Below are 21,800 nucleotides of genomic sequence, written 5' to 3'. Positions count from 1 at the left end.
CCTACCTTATCCATCACATCCAACCACCCAACGTTCATCCAATTACTTTCCACACTAGCCCTTACACCAGAAAGGGTTCATAGTTAGAAAAATCAAGTATCACAGAAGTGTATCATGAGAGAGCGACTCTAACAACTTCCCTCAATTCAAGTAAGAGAAGCAACAAAGATATCTCAGAAATGGAAATTGAGAGAAATGGCTATAAACTACCAAGAGAAGACAATATCTTTATTAAATGGCCTATTCCTCTCCATCACTGAAAAAGACCAATTAGACTTTCTGACTTTATACTGAACTCAATTAGCTTATGGGTCTATGTGGCATCAAGTATTTCTCCTATAGCTGTAACTGGATATGGTAGAAAATCAAACTTTTCTATGCCCTTAAGCAGGACAACAAAAATGTCAAAAAATAATAATAAATGGAGGATGAGTGTTTGATAACCACAAGCTATACTCTGTGTCAAGGTGTAAAAAGGCTGAATTGCTATAAGAACAATTTCTGTCAGAATATTTCACATTATACCTTTCTTTCCTTTGATTTTCCTTCTTTTATTTTTTCTTTCAAGACTTGGGAGTTCGGGAGAAGATCCATCCTGAGAAGAGAAAGAAAACTGAGTAATATTAAATGTGTACAGGCCATTACCCAGGAAGGGAAAAAAACAATCAATTCTAAGACCATTTATACAACATTCTTCATTATTGCTACCATCTCTAACAGGACAATAGGAATCTCACGCACAAGGTCTGAACTCAAAAATTAGCTGAATGTACATGATTAAAAAACTAAATAAAACAGGCACCTGGATGGCACAGTTGGTTAGGCGTCCAACTTCAAGTTTCAGCTCAGGTCATGATCTCGGTGTTGTGAGACTGAGTCCTGCATCAGGCTCTGTGCTCAGCATGGAGCCTGCCCGGGCATTCTCTCTCCCTCTCCTTCTGTCCCTCCTGCTTGTGCGCAAGCTTGAGCTCTCTCCCTCTCCCTCCCTCCTTTAAATCAATTAGAATCTTTTTTTAATCTTTTTTTTAAAAAGATTTTATTTATTTATTTGACAGAGAGAGAGATCACAAGTAGACAGAGATGCAGGCAGAGAGAGGGAGAAGCAGGCTCCCCGCTGAGCAGAGAGCATGATGTGGGGCTCAATCCCAGGACCCTGAGACCATGACCTGAGCCAAAGGTCGAGGCTTTAACCCACTGAGCCACCCAGGTGCCCCAAATCAATTAAAATTTAAACAAACAAACAAACAAACACCCCCCCAGAACAGAATCTGAGGTCAAGCACCTTCCTAGCATCCTAGAGGTGGTGAAGCACTGCGGCTAAGGCAAAGCATTTCACATTGGTAAAACAAGGTATAGTTAGAAGTACAGACAAAGCGGGGCGCCTGGGTGGCTCAGTGGGTTAAGCCGCTGCCTTCGGCTCAGGTCATGATCTCAGGGTCCTGGGATTGAGTCCCGCATCGGGCTCTCTGCTCAGCGGGGAGCCTGCTTCCCCCTCCCTTTCTCTCTGCCTGCCTCTCTGCCTACTTGTGATCTCTGTCAAATAAATAAATAAGACCTTAAAAAAAAAAAAAAAGAAGTATGGACAAAGCCAATAATGCATATACCTCATTTCACTGTGGCAGTTTCTACTTTACTAGGAAATCTTTGCAACAGAATCTTTACAACAAAAAGCTACACAGTCTATATGACAAGCCCCTAGATATGAGCTTTGTTACAGTACAAACTTTCACTGAACAATATCACTACAGTGTTCAACTCAAAGGAGCAAAGCAAAGTGGGATTTGAACCCAGGTCTACAAGCCAAGCCCTTAACTACTCTGCTTTACTACGTCAGCCCCTTAATTAAGGAGGGCATGTGATGTAATGAGCACTGGGTATTATGTAAGACCAATGAATCACTGACCTCTACCTCTGAAACCAATAATACATTACACATTAATTAACCGAATTTAAATTTAAAAATGGAAAAAAATGCAAACATAAAAAAATGGAAGGTGAAAAAAAAATAAAAATTTAAAAATAAAAATAAATAAAAAATAAAGGATATAGCCCATTTTCTCCCAGTGTCACATTCCAGACTGTATCACTACCAATAACTTTCTTCTTTTCAGAAAGGGTTCCTGAAAGGGTTAGGCCGTATTAGCAACAGAGATGACAGAAGAGAAGTGGTGTCAGTTAAGGAATGGCTTCTGAAAGGGCCAAGCTGGGTATATGAGGTACAAAACACTGAGTAACAGAGACTAAAAATATTTCTAAGACTCTGTTCACATAGACGCACTCTAGTAGTATGAAAACTACCTTAGCATTGAGCCCGACGGTCCTGGGTCTAACAAGCACTCACGGCCTACAAATGCAACACTAGAGTGCCTTTCTTGAGCAGCAGTTCAGAATGCATGGTGAAAATAGGGTTACAGCTGAAGACGTGGCTTACTCCTTAGTCAGGTGATACAAAGAATCACCGGCTTAGAGACTAGTTTTAGAGATGACTTCATATTTTCCTAGTACTATACATTCATATTTGATGACATCTCACTTAGTAGAATTACTCAGTGAAAGACACAAATAGGTAAGAACATGAAAGTAGGAGCCTCACAAACCTATGTCAGAGCAGGAAGCAGAGGGAGCCCAGCTACCCAGAGAAAATTAAACAGTTAAATCTTTCCTATAACAGCCAAGTCACCCCATGAAATGCCCTACAACCAGCATGGGCAATCATACTCACGCCAGTGGCTCTTCGTTTCTTCCGCACACTCTGGCCGTCGTTCTGTTCGGCCCCAGAGGTACAGCTACTGTCTGTGGCTGCGTCTGCCAAACTGGAGATTCCGAGGGCTGAGGATGTATTTGATGATAACGAGTTTCCTTCTCCATTACTCTCTTGGGTATTCTGGTTCTCTGAAGATGGCGTAGAACTCTCCTGGCTGTTCAGGTCTTTGGCCAAGTGCATCAAAGGTATCATTCGGTCAGAAGACAACTGCGCACTATGTCGCCTGGGACTCGCGACATTGTCAGCCCTTTCACCTGTTCTGAGCGAGGCAGCCACAGGTGTCACTTCCTGCTTAAGGCCCATGGTTGTTGTCTGACTCTGGGCAGCCCTCAAAGAGTTACTAGGTGAAAAAATCTGCTGGGACTCATTTTCTTTACCTGTACCTTCCTCACTGAAGAAGCTATACACAGAAGGAGCTCTGTCCATGATCACGCTGCTCTCAGAGAGGCTTCGCTTCCTAGCCAGGCCAGGAGATGAAGAAATGGAAATGCCTTCCCACTGGAATCCTTCTAGATTGGACAGATCAGGCTCCCCATCCAAATCCAAGACCTCTTGTTCATTTTGAACTAAGGGCACCATTTCTATGCCAAACCTTCAGAAAAAAAACAAAGAAAAAGCCCCACAAATCACACAATGTTAGGGGAGAGGGGGCACCACTTAATGAGATTACAAATATACATAAGATGGTTTCTGCCCTCAAGAAGCTCACAGTCTAGTAAGTGTTCCAGACACAAAGTAAATAACCATCCGTAAGTACTACCATGTAACCAGTACTAAATTGGAGATTTGTGCCCAGTTATGAGAATACATTTGAGGAAGTAAAAATTTGGAGTTTTATTAGTTTGGAGTTTTTCTGAACCAACAACAAAAAATTTTTAAACAGCCCATAAGTCCAAGCCAAACAAACAAAAATATTTATTGAGCATTCATGAGTGCCAGGCACTAGGCTAAGAACAAGAACTTTAAAATCTCAATATTCGAGTGATGGAAAAGGTGCACAATAAATATGCTATTTCAACAGGGATAAAAATTGAGCCTGAAGGGCTGTATAATTATAATACAGCAGGCCGATTTTCACACAGCAAACCTATGTTGAATGCTGCTTTACCGTTCAGAAAAGTCTAGCTCCTCCACCTAGGAATACCAGAATACCACACAAGTACTTAAGAGCAAGTATTTTGTGATCACAAATACAACGCCCAGAGTATATACAGAAGGGTAACGGTTTATAGGTAACAAGATAGTGACACTTAAAAACACCGCTCATTAAGAGGGAGAGGTAGAGGGGCACCTGGGTGGCTCAGCGGGTTAAAGCCTCTGCCTTCGGCTCAGGTCATGATCCCAGAGCCTCGCATCCGGAGCTCGCATCCCATGATCCCGAGCCTCGCATAGGGCTTTCTGCTCTGCGGAGAGCCTGTTTACTCCTCTCTCTCTGCCTGCCTCTCTGCCTACTTGTGATCTCTGTCTGTCAAATAAATAAATAAAATCTTTAAAAAAAAAAAAAAGGGTGAGAGGTAGATATGGATCCACAGATACACTCTCTCATGCTGTCACTCTCTGGCCCCTGTAGCTAAAGTAATGGATTTCTGATCAGTTTTTGTGCATTCCCATCTCATTCCTTAGAGGCTGATGTGCTTCTTTGTGACCTGAACTCCCTGGCAGGAAACACTCTATTGCTATTGTTACAGAGTAGCAATTGCTCTTTGATACTCCAACCAGGCATATACAACATTTATTTCTTACAAACATTTAATTAGTAAGTAGAATTCCCTTGACCAGGGTCAAAGGGTGAGTTTAAAAGAAAGAGAAATGGGATACTAAAAAGAGGTACACACCTGGGCAAGCCTTTGCCAAGCTCTTGCTTCTTCTTGGTTACTTGCTGGATGACCTGTTCCCAGTTGACGTTTCTCCGAGATGCATTGAGAATCTGTCGAAGGGTTGGCTTGAGCCCAGATTCCTTCTCCATCTCACCCTTTCGATGACCACTGATGTTGCGAATGCGGCGAGCACTATTGAGATTTGGCTCGGGAAGGTGTGCTCCAGTTTTGCTCTTCAAACTAATGTGCCGGGTTAGATCTCTCTGGAGAGAGGCAGGAAAGCCAAGCTTACTGAGTTCAGGCAGAAGAGGGCCTGAGGACTGACCTAGATCATTTTTCTGGAGCTCTGCATCCAAGCTAGCACTCTCAAAACCTTCTGTTTCATAAGATACGTGAGATTTAATGGGGTCATCCACCTGCGCATCTTCTAGAGACGTCTTCAGGTCCAGCAGTAAGCCAGAGGATGGACTGGCTGCAGAGGCCATTTGCAACTCAGGTTCTTTCGGATGAGCTGTACATGCATTGGTGGAGAGTTTTTTGCATGTTTTCACGTTTGGGTCATCCCCCTCTTTCTCATCAGCAATGTGAGTGCTGCAGGATAACATTTCTGTAGTGGCAGAGCCCAAGGTTCCAATTTTTGATCCATGCTTTTCTGTGTCAGAGAGCTCCCCATCACTTTCATCTTCGAGCGTGTGTACTTGAAACTCTATCTTCAAAGATCCTTTTTCAGACTCTTCAACATTCCTACTTGCTTTTGCAAAGTTCCTGGTCCTTTTAGAAGTGCCAAGAAGTGGGTTTTGCAATGACTCATGACACTGTAGCACCTCTTTGGCTTTTTGTAATGTATCACTGAAATTTTCGTCAGGTTCTCTCTGAGTGCCAAATGTACCTTTATTCCCTTTTAAGACAAGAGGACATGAACTTCGCAGTTTGGTTATGTAAGACCCAGGACTGTCTTCCATAGTGGATTTGTTCAAGGGACTGGAGTGTTCTCCAGGAAAAAAAGAATTTGTTTTGGTGTTTTTTGAGGGATTCTTTAAATCTGGCTTTTGAGGAACTGACTTGGTGACTGGAATTGGAAGGAGTGCGGATTTTAGCGACGGCATCTTACTTAAGTGAGGCTCTTGTTCGTGCTTTTCTGTAACGGGGGAATCCCTCACCACCTCGTAAGAAGCAGCGCAGTCAGAAGGGGCCTTGTGAGTAAGGGATCCACTCTGTGTTTCTTTTTGTGTTTTCAGCGCTGGGGAATTCTTTGTTTCGTCAGTCTGGGGCTCTGGTGTTCCTGTAGTTGTCAAGCTGAAGTCAAAAAAAGGCTTCTCTATCACTTCTGCCTTGTTACCAGGGACTTCCTTCATTCCTGATTGTAATTCCAGAGTCTTCTGGGAAGGGTAAGGAGTCCAGCGATGGAGCTTGTCCCTCCCTATACTGCCATTCTTCCCACCCATTTTGGAAGCTATGGGATCTGTTTGTTTAGAAGTTTTGCTTTCCAGCTGCTCAAAATTGAAGTTGAGTAAGCCTTCTGAAGGAAACTTCTCACTTGTAAATCCTTCCGAAGGACCTCTATATGCGGCAGCCGTACCAACTTTGTCACTTTCTTGTCGCTGCCAACTATATCTCTCTTGATTGTATTTGTTGGACTTAGATTTCTTGTTCCACAGCATAGCAAGGTCTTCCATTGGACAGTTAGGATTTCTGTTTCTGCCTGCTGGAAATTTGTCTCCCGGGCCACTATAATTCCAACTATTTGTACTACGTACACTGGATTTCCAGTTTCCGTTGCTGCTATTCATATGCCAACTGGAAAAGCCACCTGTTCCTTCAGAATGCCAACCGGAATTCCTTCCTGTACCATTATGACTCCAATCTACCGTTCCGCTATTTGGATGCCAACCACCTCCAGAATTACTATGGTTGTGAAACCAAGCTGAGGAGGCTCCTGCAACACCCTTATGCCACCCAGAGCAGCCTCTTGGTCCACCATTATTCCTCAAAGAATGTGGAAAGTTGTTTTTCCTAGTATTATTAAAGCCATCTTTCTCCCACTTCCAGTCTCGCTGAGGAGGTCCACGATGGTGCCATGCTGGCTGACTGTAGCTCTCTCTGTCTTGGTAAGGGATTCGGTCTTCTCGTCTCCATTGGGGTCGCCTGTCATCAGAGTTTATTTCTTGGTTGCTGTTGGAAGGTTCATCTTGTCTGGAAGAGAAACAGTTTTCCATTAGAGATATAAAGAAATGATCACGCTTCCTTTAGAGGCAGAGCACATCAAACTTCCCCACTACCTATCTCCTCAGTTACTCAGAATATATAATAGAGTCTATTTTTATTTCTAACAGTGGCTGCTTTCCTATCTTTAATACAGCTCAACTTTTTTTTCACCATTGATTTAGACATTAAACGTTATCTTGTTTCTGCTATCACCTCAGAAATGTTAAAAATCTAACACATTTATACTACCCACCTTTTCCTGCTCCTATTTTTCTTAGCAGGTTCTGGGACTTTTGTCCCTGTCATCCAATTACTGTTTTTACATTATGCCCCTTTCTGAAAAGAAGCACAATTATATGTGTGGCTTTGGCTAGTTACCAGAGTTAATACAATTTAAGTTCAGCTGCTCTTAATACTGTGGATTTTTGCAGTTGTAGGTTCTTTCTCAAAAACCCAGTTTCTTAACCTATTTTAAATGCTAAGATCTCACTTTGCATCATCACCTTCATTAATAAACACTTTACCAGAGGCACACATCCAATGACTGTTTAGAGCAGAAGAGAACTCTTATGTATAGTTCCCATTCCTGAAGGCTTACAGCCTAGCTGAGAAAGTGAGATCACAAACAGGAGTAAAATAGCACACACCGAATAAGCAGCGCCCGCAATCAGTGCTATAAGGAGCTCAGTGAGCTGGAGGGCTTTATAAAGCTGCAGCTGTTTCAACTATTCGTATTAGCCATGGAGTCCACAGACACGTGGGTAATTCTAAGTCACCATCACAGGAATAGATGTAAAACCACTTTCCTCTACAGACTGCCCGTGGTGCGCCTGGCATAGGGCTTAGTGTGCGGTGAGTGCTCGAAACACAGAGTAATAGCAGCTAAAACATACTGAGGACCGACCAACTGTCAGGCCTCTGAAGCACTTCATATAGAGAATCTCACTGAGTTTTCATGGCCCCGAAGCCAATCTTCTTATTCCTACCTTTTGGATGAGGAAACCGAGCACTGGAGAGGCTGAGTAGCTTACCCAGAGTAAGACAGCCAGGTAGCAGCACGGTGGAGACGTGGACCTTGGCAGTCTGACTCTAGCATCTACATGCTTCTCCGCTGCAGCTCAGAGAGACTGGAAATCCCTAAACTAAGTTTTGCTGTTGGGCTCACTTCCTCTTAATCGGACTTAAACGCAATACTAACTTGAACTGGTTCTAAAAGCTTCTAATGTCTCTAAGATTTTGGAAATTTTGAATTTCTTCCTTTTTCACAAGACGGAACTAAATGTTAATTCACCTCAAAGTTCAAACATCTACTGACATTATGAATCACAACCATTTCTAGACAGGAGACCCTAAGTCCCAAGGTGACAAGTGTTATTACAGACATGTGCAGGATTTTTGTAGCACCATTGACCAAATCGTTTTTCTCTTTTGTTTCTAAGCAGTATACAACTTTTGACATCCAAGGAGACTGGATGGCTGACTTGGCTGCACTTATGGGATCCAGAAATGAGAGAATCGGGCAATAAATCTGTCACAAAGTAGAATTCCTAGATGGCCCTGAATTAGCTAGATCAAGGGAACAACAGCATGCAGCCAAATCCATAGCCCAGAAAAAGCAACCTACATCAAAAAACCCCAGGAAGGAAAAAAGAAAAAAAAAACTTCCTACAGAAATAAGTAGATGACTATATACAAATCACCAAAGAAGGGTATCAGAATATTCAAAGAATAATTACTATGATATAAATGTCTAATTTACTGAGAAGCTCTTTTACCTTCTGACTTAATTTTAGTCATCTATACAGATAAGCTGTATCTGACTTACTTTTAGTCATCTATACAGATAAGCTAATAATGGCACAAGTGTGTAAGGAAAAAATAAATGTTAGTCTCTTAGAGACTTACAACAGCCTTAAAACGAGTAAACTACAGCAATACTGAAAGTAGTAACAATGTCATTTGAAGGACTAAAGCAACTAAAGGGGTTTAAGAACCATGCTGTTACAACATTTTGAGACTAAGAAAGTCTCCTTATTCAAAACACTTATTCAAAACACCTGCAGCATGTACAGTGAAAAACTACTTTTTATGCTAAACCTCTAACTAAAAATGAAGTATATATCAAATAAAACTAGTATTCAAAAAGAATCTTTAAAATTAAAAAAATGAAATTTGATTTTAGAATTTGTAATGTTTATTATATTCTAAGACTTTAAAAATTATCCAACCACTTAACCAGCTCTCTCCTTCACTGAAAAGAAAAAGAAATCTGAAAATTTCTGCTTCGTTAATTAAACTCTTTAGATCACAACTCAGTATTGCAAAAATACAAAAGCCTAACACCTGAATTATAGATGTAGGTATCAAATTATACAGTACAAGCTGGAAAACTTATATTGATTTTGACACTGTAAAATACAAATTTATTCAATAAATATTTACTGAAGCACTAAATTATAAAGGATAAATCAAATTTGGTAGAAGCACCATGTTAATTCATATTAGGCAAAACATTTTTACCTAATGAATGTAATAAGAAATACTACACTAATACATTTCCACTAGAAATTTTGGATACTAAATAAAATAGCTCACTGGTGTCCAAAAAAAATTGGAACCAACAAAAACAGTTATATACATAGTTATCAACACAATAAAAATTTCAGATATTTTGCACCTGTAGCTAATTTTTATAGAGAGGCAATACTGAGTTTGTTTTTTTTCCCGAGTTCGTTTTTTAAAAAACAGACAGTACAGTAGTTCAAGGAAGGATTCCACTGACCTTTTATGCATAAGACAGCAATCTCAAGCTACCCTTTGCAATGAAAGTAAGTCTGAAAGCTACAGGCTGAAAAGTATAGAGATGGAAAATGTATTCTCTATTATATCCTATTTCTGACAGCCTTTTTAAAAATCAAAATCATTACTTACCGACTTTGTTCTTTCCTTTGTTTTATTAACTGAACGAGTTCCTTGTCAAAATAATCTTCTTCCTCTTCTTCTCCCTTTCCATCATCTTCTCTTTCCTGGGCATCCACATTATCTTTGTGCAACTGGCTAGAAATGTGCTTTGCATATGCAGAAAGACCCACTTCTGTGACCCCACACACTCGGCACTCATGACTACTGTCCCTAGGGAAAGAGGGAGATGAAGGACATTCAATTCTCCCCACTGGCATGGCACACTCAACAGATCTTTTACGGTTTCCTCTGAAAAACACCGCGCACTTTGGCACAGTGAAAGATTAGTACTAATCAATTTCAATGCTCCTTTCATCACTTTTAGTAAGTTTGTTCGTAAGTTATTTTTGAAATGATTGTTAAGATTCTTTTCCAGCAATCAAGAGGCAACACACTTCAGAATACTGTAGTTTAGGAGGAGAAATCTTCTTGAATTGCTGTACTTAAAATCTTGCCAGAGGAAACATGGTGAAAGGGGAGGCAGGGCAGGGGGCTCAGAGCAAACAGAAGTTGCTCTAGAGCACACCCATGATGCCAGCTGCACTCAGGAGCCTGGTGACAGCGCTGACATTTTATCCCAGGCTCAAGAGCTTTCTCCCAGTGACAGTTAAGGGGTGGAGAGAAGGGTAGGCAGCCTAGCCAATCCCAACGTGCAGCTAAATCGGAACAACGGGAGCTCTGCCTGGAATGTGAAGATTCCGGACCCCAGGGCAAATGACAAGAGTCAGCTCAGCAGACTTTTTTGGTCTTATGATACATGTGACCTACATTCTGCTTCAGAAGGGCTTATTTAAAAGGGAATGGAAAGCATTTCAATTGTAGGAAGTTAACAGCTGTGCTAGGCAAATGGTTTTTCTCAAGTTTCAGAAAATGCAAAAGTTCAGAGAGAAGCAAAACCCGGTTCTAAGTTCAGAAAGAAACTGAGCAGATTTTTTTTTTCCCTTTTACTTTACACAGTCAATAGTAAATCTCATACTTGCCCAGTTTAAGAAGCCAAAATCTTGAATCAACACCCAGAGCTGTAGTAGATGAATGACTTAACAGCTTTTTTAGCTTCCTGAAATCCCTTGATTGGTTCAGCTGTCTGTGCAGCCATGGGAAACATGTGAACACTGTGGCCATAAGTGTGATGAACAGACAGTCACAGCCATTCAATAATGGCTCAATGGGCTTAACTCTGTATCACTTCTCTTGGGTTTACACTAGTGATATTTTTGCATTTCCTATGCCAATATCTATTTTTCATTCACTCACTCATTTATTTATTTTACCAACAGAAGCTAACTACAATGTATATCCCATGGATACTTGAGAAACACCCAGGAAAAACGAGTAACTCTTCTAGGTAACCTAAGCCACCAACTTAAATACCATTTTCAGCTAAAGGCAAATTAAAAAAAAAGGAAAAGCATGAAGGAGGAACAGTTATTGGAGGTAACCAGGAAATGCAAGGAAAACAATGGTAAGGGTAGTTATGTAGAAGATTTAAGTTGATGCTTTCTCCACTGATAAGGTTCTCTCCCCATAACGCTAATCTTAAAAAAAAAAATCAACACAAAAGACATGCTGTCTTTAATAAGACAGATACACATACACACACACACATGCACTACACTGTTCCTTCTTCCCCTCACATATATCTAAAAAGACATGGTAGAATTCACATCAATTAACCAGAAGAGAACCTCAAAACTGAGCACTTCATTTACCATAAGATGGTTTCTATTATTGACGACCTGATCATTCATTACAAAAAACAAAAACAAAAAAACTTGCTGAATACCTACTAAATTCTGGGCATCACGCTAACTATATGGTTACAGTTGTCTAGCATGACAAAGCAGAAATAATAGCCAGTAAATTAAAACAAAACGTGGATGCCTGGGTGGCTCAGTTAACGGGTTAAGCGTCTGCCTTCCACTCAGGTCATGATGCCAGAGTCCTGGAATTGAGTCCCGCAAGTCTGCTTCTCCCCCTGCCTCTGCCTTCCTCTCTGTTTCTCATGAAAAAATAAATAAAATCTTTCCAAAAAAAAATTAAAAGATTTTCACCTTGTAAGAATTATGGAAAACACCTCAGAAAAATGGAGAAAATTCCTAAGTTTTTAACTTTTTTGAAATTTGTAACCTCAAATGCTCTGGATACAATACAGTCTCTGATATTAAGATTCATTTAACGAATTCTGATCAGGGACCCTCAAACACCTCATTATCTTATTAACCTGTATATCAATATTCTAGTTCATTCTAATCCTCCAAAAAGCTTAAACCTATTATTTCACTGAGCATTTTCCACTAAAGAATAATCCTCAAATTCCTCCAGTTTGCCAAGGATACCCTTACTCTTCTCTCAGAATTATGGTAGTTCATATGAAGTGTTCACTTGTAACAGAAATCTTTTCTCAAGGTAACACAAAAAGAAGTTAAAAATCAGTATAAATCTGCCCAGCATTGGAAGAGTCTGAAAACTGCAACTAACCCAGAACAGATGGTTTACGCTATCATAAAAAATCGAATCATACTTGTGGTGAGCACAGCCTAACATGCAGGGTGTTGTATCATTATGTCTTGCACCTAAAACTAATGTAACAGTGTGTCAACTACACTTCACTTAAAAAAATTATTTTTAGGGGCACCTGGGTGGCTCACGGGGTTAAAGCCTCTGCTTTCAGCTCAGGTTATGATCTCAGGGTCCTGGGATCGAGCCCCACATCAGGCTCTCTGCTCAGCAGGGAGCCTGCTTCCTCCTCTCTCTGCCTGCCTCTCTGTCTACTTGTGATCTGTCTCTGTCAAATAAATAAATAAGATCTTTAAAAAAATATGATTTTTAATGTAAAACAAAGTTAAAAAGAAAATTCAAATCAACTGTATTTTCTGGTTAGAAAATCTTTTTGGCTTTAAGGTCTCTAAAACTATGGAAAATGTTTTAGTCCACTTTTCTACATAAAAACTTAGAGAACTCTAAACCATATATTGCAGTCCCAAGGACATCTTTTCTAAAGGCATTCTTAAATAAAATTCCTGCTTATACCCTTCTAAAATGCAAAAAATTTTTCTTATGTTCAAACCACCAAAATCCCTCTCCCTTTACAGATATAACTAGAAGACCACACTGTTTAAAATATTAAGGAATGCGGTGTAGACAATATTTAACTCTGTTAAAAATAAACATCCATAATCATAAACCCACACACTCTGCAATCCCCAAAGCACAGGCATATGTTGGATATGTAACAAATACCCAAACACAGATTTTTAAAACATATGTGCTTTCCTTGTAAGAAAGGATATTAACCAGAACTCTAAAGGCATATATATATATATATATATATATATATATATATACACACACACACATACATATATATATATAGGTTTAAGCTTTTTGGAGGATTAGAATGAACTATATATGTATATATATATATTTTTTTTAAGATTTTATTTATTTATTTGACAGAGAGAGATCACCAGTAGGCAGAGAAGCAGGCAGAGAGAGAGAGAGTTGGAAGCAGGCTTCTCGCCAAGCAGAGAGCGCGACTGGGGGCTCAATCCCAGGACCCTGAGATCATGACCCGAGCTGAAGGCAGAGGCTTAACCCTCTGAGCCACCCAGGCGTCCTCTAAAGTTATATTTAATAGAAAAACACCTAAAGAGATCTGGCGCACAAGAGTAAAGGCAGTAAGTGTAACATAAATGAATTCTAGTTTAAAAAGAGAGAGAGAATCTTTACAAGAAATGTCAAAATGAGAAAAGAGAGAACTCACATTTATCCAGGGAAAGAATGGTTTAGGACAACCACATCTCTTAAAACCGAAATGTGTCCGTGTCTGGAGATAAGTGTATTACCTGTTCTACATACAATAGGCATTCATGCTTCTATGTATGATGTTAGGGAAACCACATATTTAAAAAGTAAATGGCAAATTAAATAATATTTTAATGATGCTACTTTCTAATTCTCGATCAATAACCAGTTAAAATATTTACTGCTTTGTATTACTATATAAAGTAATTACTGGGGAACATGTACTGCTTTACTTCTTGACTAATAAAGGCAAAAACTGTCCTCAGGACATTTAAAGGAGGGCCCAAATTAACTTCATCCTGTTACCACACAATTTCCTCTCATGTGTGGAAGGCAAAGCCTTAAGATATTCTACCCATAAGCTTTTCTTTATTAAGCTTGCTCTAACTATACCACAACAGCTGGTCGATAAAGAAAGGTTTGTGTCCTTTTAATAGCATTTATCTGTAGAAACAGGCTACACATCTGAATAAGTACACAGGAAAAAAGAGAGAAATGTTCCAGATGTCCAAAATTATGAACCAAATAAGAAAATTTCTTACTGAAATAAAAATAAATTTAATTAAAATAAAAAGGAAGTTTCTTCTCAAATTTGTATTCTAAGCCTTAAAAATATGCTCTTTAAATTCCTTAACCAGATCACAGCTGAAAATTAGAGTGATAGAAATATAAAGAGAAACAGAAAACTTTAACATCAAAAAGCAGTAATTAAACATGAATTCCACAGAAAATAATCACAAACTGATGAGAGGAAGGAAAAATCATGACCAGTAATTATTTGTCCCTATGGTACAAACTAGTGATCACCATCTGTCACTACAGTAAGTGCTCCAAGTAAGTAAATGATTTTTGAGACCTTGTTTTTTATAGTTTTGTCAGTTGTTTTTCCTTGCTACCTGCTTTGCCCTCATGTTTATAATTTATTATAGGCCAGGAAACCATAGAAAACCTGTTCTTACCGTATCTAAACTACAAGTAAGCCAAGTACTAAGGTGCTCCCCTCTAAATAAAATGAGTTTGGATGCTAAGGTTGACATTTTTATTGTCAGCTCGGAGGCTTCTAAATGCTTTCTCCTTGATCATTTGACTGTGCTCCAAAAAACTGAAAATGATACACACAATCTCCAGGGTACAGTTAACCTGAGGGGTAGAGAGAGGAAAAAAGTGACTGAACAATAAGTATATGGCATGTAGCTCAGTTATGTTAATAAGACAAGACTAAATGTGTCTATATAGAAACAGAAATCTATGTATACACGTACAGAAAGAGTTTGGACCAAACTGTTGACGTTCCTGTAAGAATGGAACAGGACTGGGGGTTGGGGCATATAGGACTGAGAGGACTTCTACCTTTTTTACTTTATACAATTAATTCTGTATTCATTATGAACACAGTAATTATCTTAAGTAATCAAAACATCTTTTTAACATTTTTAAATAGCTGACTAGTGGATGTATGGAGAAAATAAGGCATTAATCTTGGAATAAAAGTGGCCTGTCTCCTAACAACTAGATTTACTGACCTCATATATTTCGTTTGATTTATAATACAGTCAGGTGGCAGGTAAAGAGCCCAGAAAAAGGTGAATTCCAATAGGAAATCTGCTGGAAATGGCCTAAGTAAGATAATACCCATTTAGAGAATTAAAGGTTGACTATTTCATAGGTTTCCAATGATAATGAGTTAAAGATCATATGTATTCAAGGTATTATGACAAGGATTCTCCAAACTAAATCTGAATGAAAGCCTCTTTTATGCTGCTGCTAAGACCTAACCTTCATCTAGTAAGGTCCTGAGACCACGGAAAAATTCCACAAATATGCTAAATATTCGCTGAAAGTTTACTAACATATTAATTTGCCCACACAATCTAAAACTGTATTACTTTAAATACAAATAACTTCAAATTACTTAGTCTGGCCACATGATTAAAGCTTTTATCTATTATTCATGCAATAAAGTAAAATAAATATTTCTCAGTTTCCCAATGTTTCTTTGTTCCATACTGTCTCCAAATTCAAATCAAAAACATCAAAAAAGAACCATAGATTGGAAAAAAAAAAAAAGACAAAGAATATACACATATGCTACCTTTAATTTTTTTAAAGGTGCTTACTTATTAGACTTTCTTCCTTTAAACATCTCAAGTTTTGCATCACAAAATAGCATTCTTAGATATTCAAAGTTTGTAACCAGATTTTATTTACACTAATGAGATTCAGTCCTATTCAGCAGACTCGGAACTTCTCAGACTATTCCACAACACTACAGGTTTCTGGCATGTAATAATTTGTAACACTGCTGAGGCAGTAACATAGAAATGTCTTAGTTTCTAAGGCTGAGGTAGAGGAATGAGAAAAGGTAATAACTAGAAACCCAGCTCATCCCCAACCACCCAGCTCATCAGTAACTAGAGAACTAGCTCATCCCCAACCACCTTGTTGCAACCTACTACTTAGAGCTGCTATGAATTCTACACACCTGAGACGCACCAAGATTTATCCTTTTGGAATACCAAACAACTACTGTCGTTGTTAATAATTCTAGAAGATAGTTCTATGTCATATGACCATGTTCATTCATGAAGGATTACTATAAAATAAGCTAGCAGGCACCCTCAGCACTCAGATCCCCCGACAGTCACAAGTGGATGGAAGAGAGCCGTTCCCATACCTGCCCTTCAGGTTCTCAAGTTCCCTGTGATGCAACATGCTCCGCATGTGTTCGTCCATCTCCTTCAAAATTAAAGAAAGCAGATTAAACTAAGGGGCATTGCTTTGGGAAAAGAAATTCCTCTCTTTCTATTCAATCAATAATCGGGGTTCAAGTTCTTTGTCTCAGAAGTGTTTGTCCTGGTTACCCTTCTCAATTCAATATTGAAATCAGTTCCTCGTAATTCTTTAGCTATGTTTTTGATATTGTTTCATTCTTAAATAAAGGAATTATTAAGAAAAACCTATTTAAATGGCTTTCCAAAAAGATCAGAAAGTATATTGTCTTTAGGAGGCCAAAGATTTAAAAAAAAAAACCTATGTGGGTTTACTAAATTCTATCCCAAGTTAAAGAATTTACTAAAGTTATTTAAAAAAAGAACTCTGAAATCACTTAACTTCTCAACTATTGGTTACTTTTCTCCATACTCTCCCACTCCACTGAGAGTTTCTCAAAAATAAGCTGCAACTCTTAATCAAGTCTTGGCCAGGGCTTGGCATACAGTTGTCAACATTCGCTGAATGAACACATGGATATATTAATTCCAGGTAGAAGTTATGGATATAACAGAACTTCCCTGTGGTTGATCAGCAGTTTTCTAAAACTGCTCTGAACACAGCTCAATCATGCCCTCATCTTCACTGTCCACTCTCCCGCAACTGATTTGTTTGGTTCTAATGAACTGTTTGAAAATCTGCTAGGGTCTCCTGTACCTCCATCCCATCCTTAGTGAGAGGAAAACGGAATCTGTGGGAAGAGTTTCCACTTAAAAATGTGCACATACATGCACACACACCTCAAAAAACTAAAACAGCTGTATATGTCTATCCCTTTGTCATGGGGACATATATATAGGCAGCACACCATAATTAGAGAATGGCTGTTCACATATATAATAAAGGGTTATTGTAATTGTTGAGTATTACTATTAACTGTGCCCTGTGTTAAGTGCCTCAAACATTTCCTCAAATGAACTAAAAAACACTGCTGAGGGAATATTACTAATTCCATAAGGATACAAGGATACACAGAAGCTAACTCACTTGTATTTATCATTGCTTGTTAAATACCAAGTACAGAGCTAGGCATTGAAGGGATAGGTGTGAAAATATTCAGTCTTGCCCTTTCAGAGTCATAGATAATCAACTGGTCAAACTAGGACTCAGACCCTGAAATATATGACACCACAGCCAAAGTTTTAAATACCACGTCACACTGTAACCATTTAATGCACTGAGATTTCTCATTATATACAATTCATTTGTCAAAAAGAATACAACAGCCCAGTAACCTATTCTTACTTTAAATTATCTACTACAGTGTGACAAACAGCTTTGTGATTCCAAACACTTCCTTTAAATGACAATTTTACTGAAGAAAACTATCATTTCCTTCTATCTGTATAAATGCTTCACTTGGAGGGGACACCTTTACTTGTGATCCCTCCCCACCTACAACTGACTGGCCAGTAACCAGAATGAACACATACAGAGCTGAAAGCCGAATCAAATTAGTGACATAATCAAGAATGAAAAAAATTGGTGAACAATATATAACACCTACTCAAATCATTATGAATCCTTTTGTTTGATCTTTAGAATCTAATCTTAGATTTACATATGCCAAATCCCCTTTTATTGAGTTAAAGTTAAGCTGGTTCTGTTTCTTTCAATGAAACCTTTCCGGATGAAGACAGCATTCACTGAAATAAGTTATTCTATGATATAAAAACCAATTCTGTATCCTACTTCAGTTATAAAAATGTTACTATTCAAAATTTGTTTTAGGGTGATTTTTGATTTAGACACTTCACAAATCTTTTCCTAAATTTACATGCAAAATTCTCTCCCACCCGGCTCTAAGGAATAAATGCAAAAAACCTCAAGAATAAAGGACCTGAGCTTTCAAAATAGGCTAGGAAAGATCCATAGGTAAAGAATTAAAGTAATATCCCCAAATGCTCAGTTACCAAGCTTCTATTTAGTTCTTGTAATATTAATGAGTAATCCCCTTTTTTAAAGAAAGAGGAGAAAGGAAATTTTTTTTTTTTTAAGATTTGGCAGTTGAACAAATTCATAAAACATTGAATAATACAACTGAATTTTTTTTTAGTATTTTTAACTCCAGGGTTTCTCAGTCTTCCATAAATTAATGAGCACCCAGCGGGGAGCCTGCTTCTGCCTCTGCCCCTCCCCCTGTTGGTGCTCTCCCTCTCTCTCAAATAAATAAATAAATAAACTTTTTTTAAGGTTTTATTTATTTATTTGACAGACAGAGATCACAAGCAGGCAGAGAGGCAGGCAGAGGGAGAGGGAGAAGCAGGCTCCCTCTGAGGAGAGAGCCCAATGCAGGGCTTGATCCAAGGACCCTGAGATCATGACCTGAGCCGAAGGCAGAGGCTTAACCCACTGAGCCACCCAGGCATCCCTCAAATAAATAAATAAATAAATAATCTTTTAAAAAATAAAATTGAAGTAAAAAAATAAATTAGTGAGCATCAGAATACTCAGGAATGTAGTACACAGCTTTTCCCCACACCTAGAGCACTTTAGATTCTTTTTCTTCTCCACAGTATATTTGGAGAAATCAAGGTTACACTAGTTTGGGAGACTAGCAGAAAGCACCGCTTTAACATTAGTTGTTGTTAATCTAAAACTCAGTATCAGAATTATCTCTTTTAATTAACCCATTCTGCTAATTCCCCAGACCACATCAACCTTAACACTTAAATCAAGTTGGAGAATTCCAACTCTTGATTTTTCATTATGATCCATGGAAAAATATGAAGAAATGAAAACATGTTTTAAACCAGAGTAGAGGGGCACCTGGGTGGTTCAGTCAGTTAAGCGTCTGCCTTCAGCTCAGGTCATGATCCCAGGATCCTGGGATTAAGCCCTTCCTCTGGCTCCCTGCTCAGTGGAGAGCCTGCTTGCTTCTCCTTCTCCCCACTCCCTGTGCCTGTGTTCCCTCCCTCACTCACACTCTTTCCCCCCAAATAAATAAAATCTTTAAAAAAAAAAGAAGAAGAAGAAGAAGTAAGGATCCTAGGTGATTCTTATTAAATAAATAAATAAACACACAAACCAGAGTAGAAGAAATGCAGAAAGACTTAAAATGGCAAAATTATGAGATATCACTAGACAAGGCTGCTACTCCACGAAAATCTGACACCACACCTCTGAATGTCAGCCTATCCTTCTCACACCTTCTTAATTTCCCATTTCTCCCCAATCTGAAAGGAGCCATAAGGAATTTTTACTTATTATAAATCTGCATAAACCCTGGTCAAAATTTTTAAAACTAGAAGAGTTTGGGGCGCCTGGGTGGCTCAGTAGGTTAAGCCTCTGCCTTCAACTCAGGTCATGATCTCAGGGTCCTGGGATCAAGCCCCACATCAGGCTCTCTGCTCAGCAGGAAGCCTGCTGTCCCCTCTCTCTCTGCCTGCCTCTCTGCCTACTTGTGATCTTTCTCTCTCTGTCAAATAAATAAATAAAAAATTAAAAAAAAATATGTGAACAAATCTATTAAAAAAAAAACCCTAAAAGAGTTCTTTTACTTTTATAAAAGGCAGCCCCTATATTATTAAACATGATTTTAGAATCTCAACTGATTATTCCATCACTAACAGAAATCCTAAATTGGGGGAAAAAAATTCTCCCCAGCCTACTGGATGGATCATAATTGAACCCCTCAGTCTGGCATTCAACACATTTTATGACTGTCTGCATTTAAATTACAAATTCTATTGTAGTCCCACTATCCCCAGTACAAAACTGTCTTAATCAGATAAGCCTTCGCATGAACTCCTAGAACTCTTAGACTCCATTCTACCCCTGCATCTCTGTACATATTGTTATCCCACCTACAATATCTCTCTTCTCTTTCTCTGAAACCATCTTACTCCCAAACATTTTTCCAGGTTCATTCAACCCCCGCCCGCCCCCCCCAACCTAGCTCATGATAATTTTCCCAGTTCTCCAAATTTTCATTGACAATCCACAGCGTCTTAAAAGCTTAGAAAACAATTTCTCAGTAGTTAAGATAGCAGCACTACTTTGAAAGCAAAGGACAAAGGCAAGAAAAAAAAAGTGCGTTTTCCCTAACACGCAGGTAAATTCTTTAAGCACTTAAAAATGTGGTTTTTCTTTGAGCAACATCCCCACCTTGTGGACATCCAGTGTACTGTTAACACCACTTCTCTGGGGCACTTTTCACAGGCAAAGGCAGAAAACAGAATGCAGGTACAGACAAAAAAAATGCTAATATCTTTAGCTCATCAGAAAGTAGTATAATGTCAAATAAACCGAATTTTAAGGTCTTTTCTCTATAACTGGTATAACTAAAGTAGTTACCATTATCGACTTTTGAGTACCCTCAAATTTGGGGTAGAGATTTAATAATATAGTTACTGGCTTTATGAGGCACTAAAGAGAAAGAAATTGGCAGAATGAGACTCTGATATAGGAAATAAGCATAAATAAGACACTGTTAAAAGCTTTTACCCATCTACAAATTCCACATGTCTCTGAAAAAAAAAAAAAAAAAAGGATCCGTCATACAGCCACAGATTCTCCCTCTTCTACGTATTACCTTTTTTGAGCTGTACACAATGTGGCACAATATGCATTTTCGTTCTCGTACCATAATGACCAGATCTGAAGCACTCAACGTCACACCTGCAATGAGGAAGTAACATTTAGTAACCTTTCTCCCCCAGGATGACTTCATAGATTCCCCTTAACAGAGCTAAAAATCCCAGTCTTGCAACTCCCACACCTCCACCCTGTTCCTCCCAGTCTTCCCATCTTGGTGAATGAAAATTCAAGTTTTCTGGGTACCTAGAGCAAAAACTTTGGAAGTCAACCTTGATCCCTCTTTTTCACCCCATATCCACCCTCAATCATCAAATCTCGTCAGTCCCCGGTTGAAATACATCCCAAATCCAACCCCTCCTCACTATTGAGCTCACCTGTCCGCTCACAAGCCACCAGCCTACTGTCTTGCCTCCCTCATTCCACTCTTGTCTTCTTAGTCTATTCTCAAAACAGTAGCCAAGGATTCTCACAACAGGATTCTATTAAAATTTAAGTCGGGTCATTGTGCAAAATCTTCCAACAGAGTCCCATCTCGCTCATACAACATCCAGTCCTTCCCTTGCCATGGGCCTCAAAATCTATTTCCTCTCCCACTCTCTGACTCCACGCCCCACCTCACTGCCTCTATCACTTCATTCCTGTCACACTGCCCCCCTTGCTAGTCCTTGATCACAGCACGGATTCCCCCACCTTAGGGTTTCTACATTTCCTATTCTCTCCGCCTGTAACATGCTTCCCTAAGATGTCTTTATGGTCCTCACAGCTTATTCCCTCGTTTCCATCAGTATCAGAAATGTGGCTTCACCAAGGAGGCCTTTCCTGACCTACACAATACTGTTTTTGCTCCCCATTCCTTATATCCTCCTATTAACTGCTTAATTATTTTATTTATTTATAAATAAATAATTTTTTTTTTTTTTTTTTTTTTTTTTTTTTTTTTT

At 38.9% G+C, this 21,800-nt stretch overlaps 1 protein-coding gene across 1 annotated transcript in view; it reads right to left on the bottom strand.

Moving 5' to 3' along the window:
- ZNF106 (zinc finger protein 106) overlaps positions 1-21,800 on the bottom strand; it is a 71,024-nt gene that overhangs the window by 22,902 nt on the left and 26,322 nt on the right. Inside the window, exons 2-7 of the mRNA XM_032856733.1 lie at positions 20,855-20,940; positions 16,226-16,287; positions 9,718-9,918; positions 4,600-6,774; positions 2,723-3,356; positions 526-595 (exon numbers count right to left, since the gene is read on the bottom strand). Coding sequence (XP_032712624.1) covers positions 526-595; positions 2,723-3,356; positions 4,600-6,774; positions 9,718-9,918; positions 16,226-16,287; positions 20,855-20,908 — 3,196 coding nt within the window. The 5' untranslated portion in view covers positions 20,909-20,940. The remainder of the gene's footprint in view (positions 1-525; positions 596-2,722; positions 3,357-4,599; positions 6,775-9,717; positions 9,919-16,225; positions 16,288-20,854; positions 20,941-21,800) is intronic.

This window comes from Lontra canadensis, unplaced genomic scaffold, assembly GCF_010015895.1.
Source record: "Lontra canadensis isolate GAN:19392208 unplaced genomic scaffold, GSC_riverotter_1.0 scaffold12, whole genome shotgun sequence".
NCBI classification, from domain to species: Eukaryota; Metazoa; Chordata; class Mammalia; order Carnivora; family Mustelidae; genus Lontra; species Lontra canadensis.
This window is presented reverse-complemented; position numbering and strand designations above follow the sequence as displayed.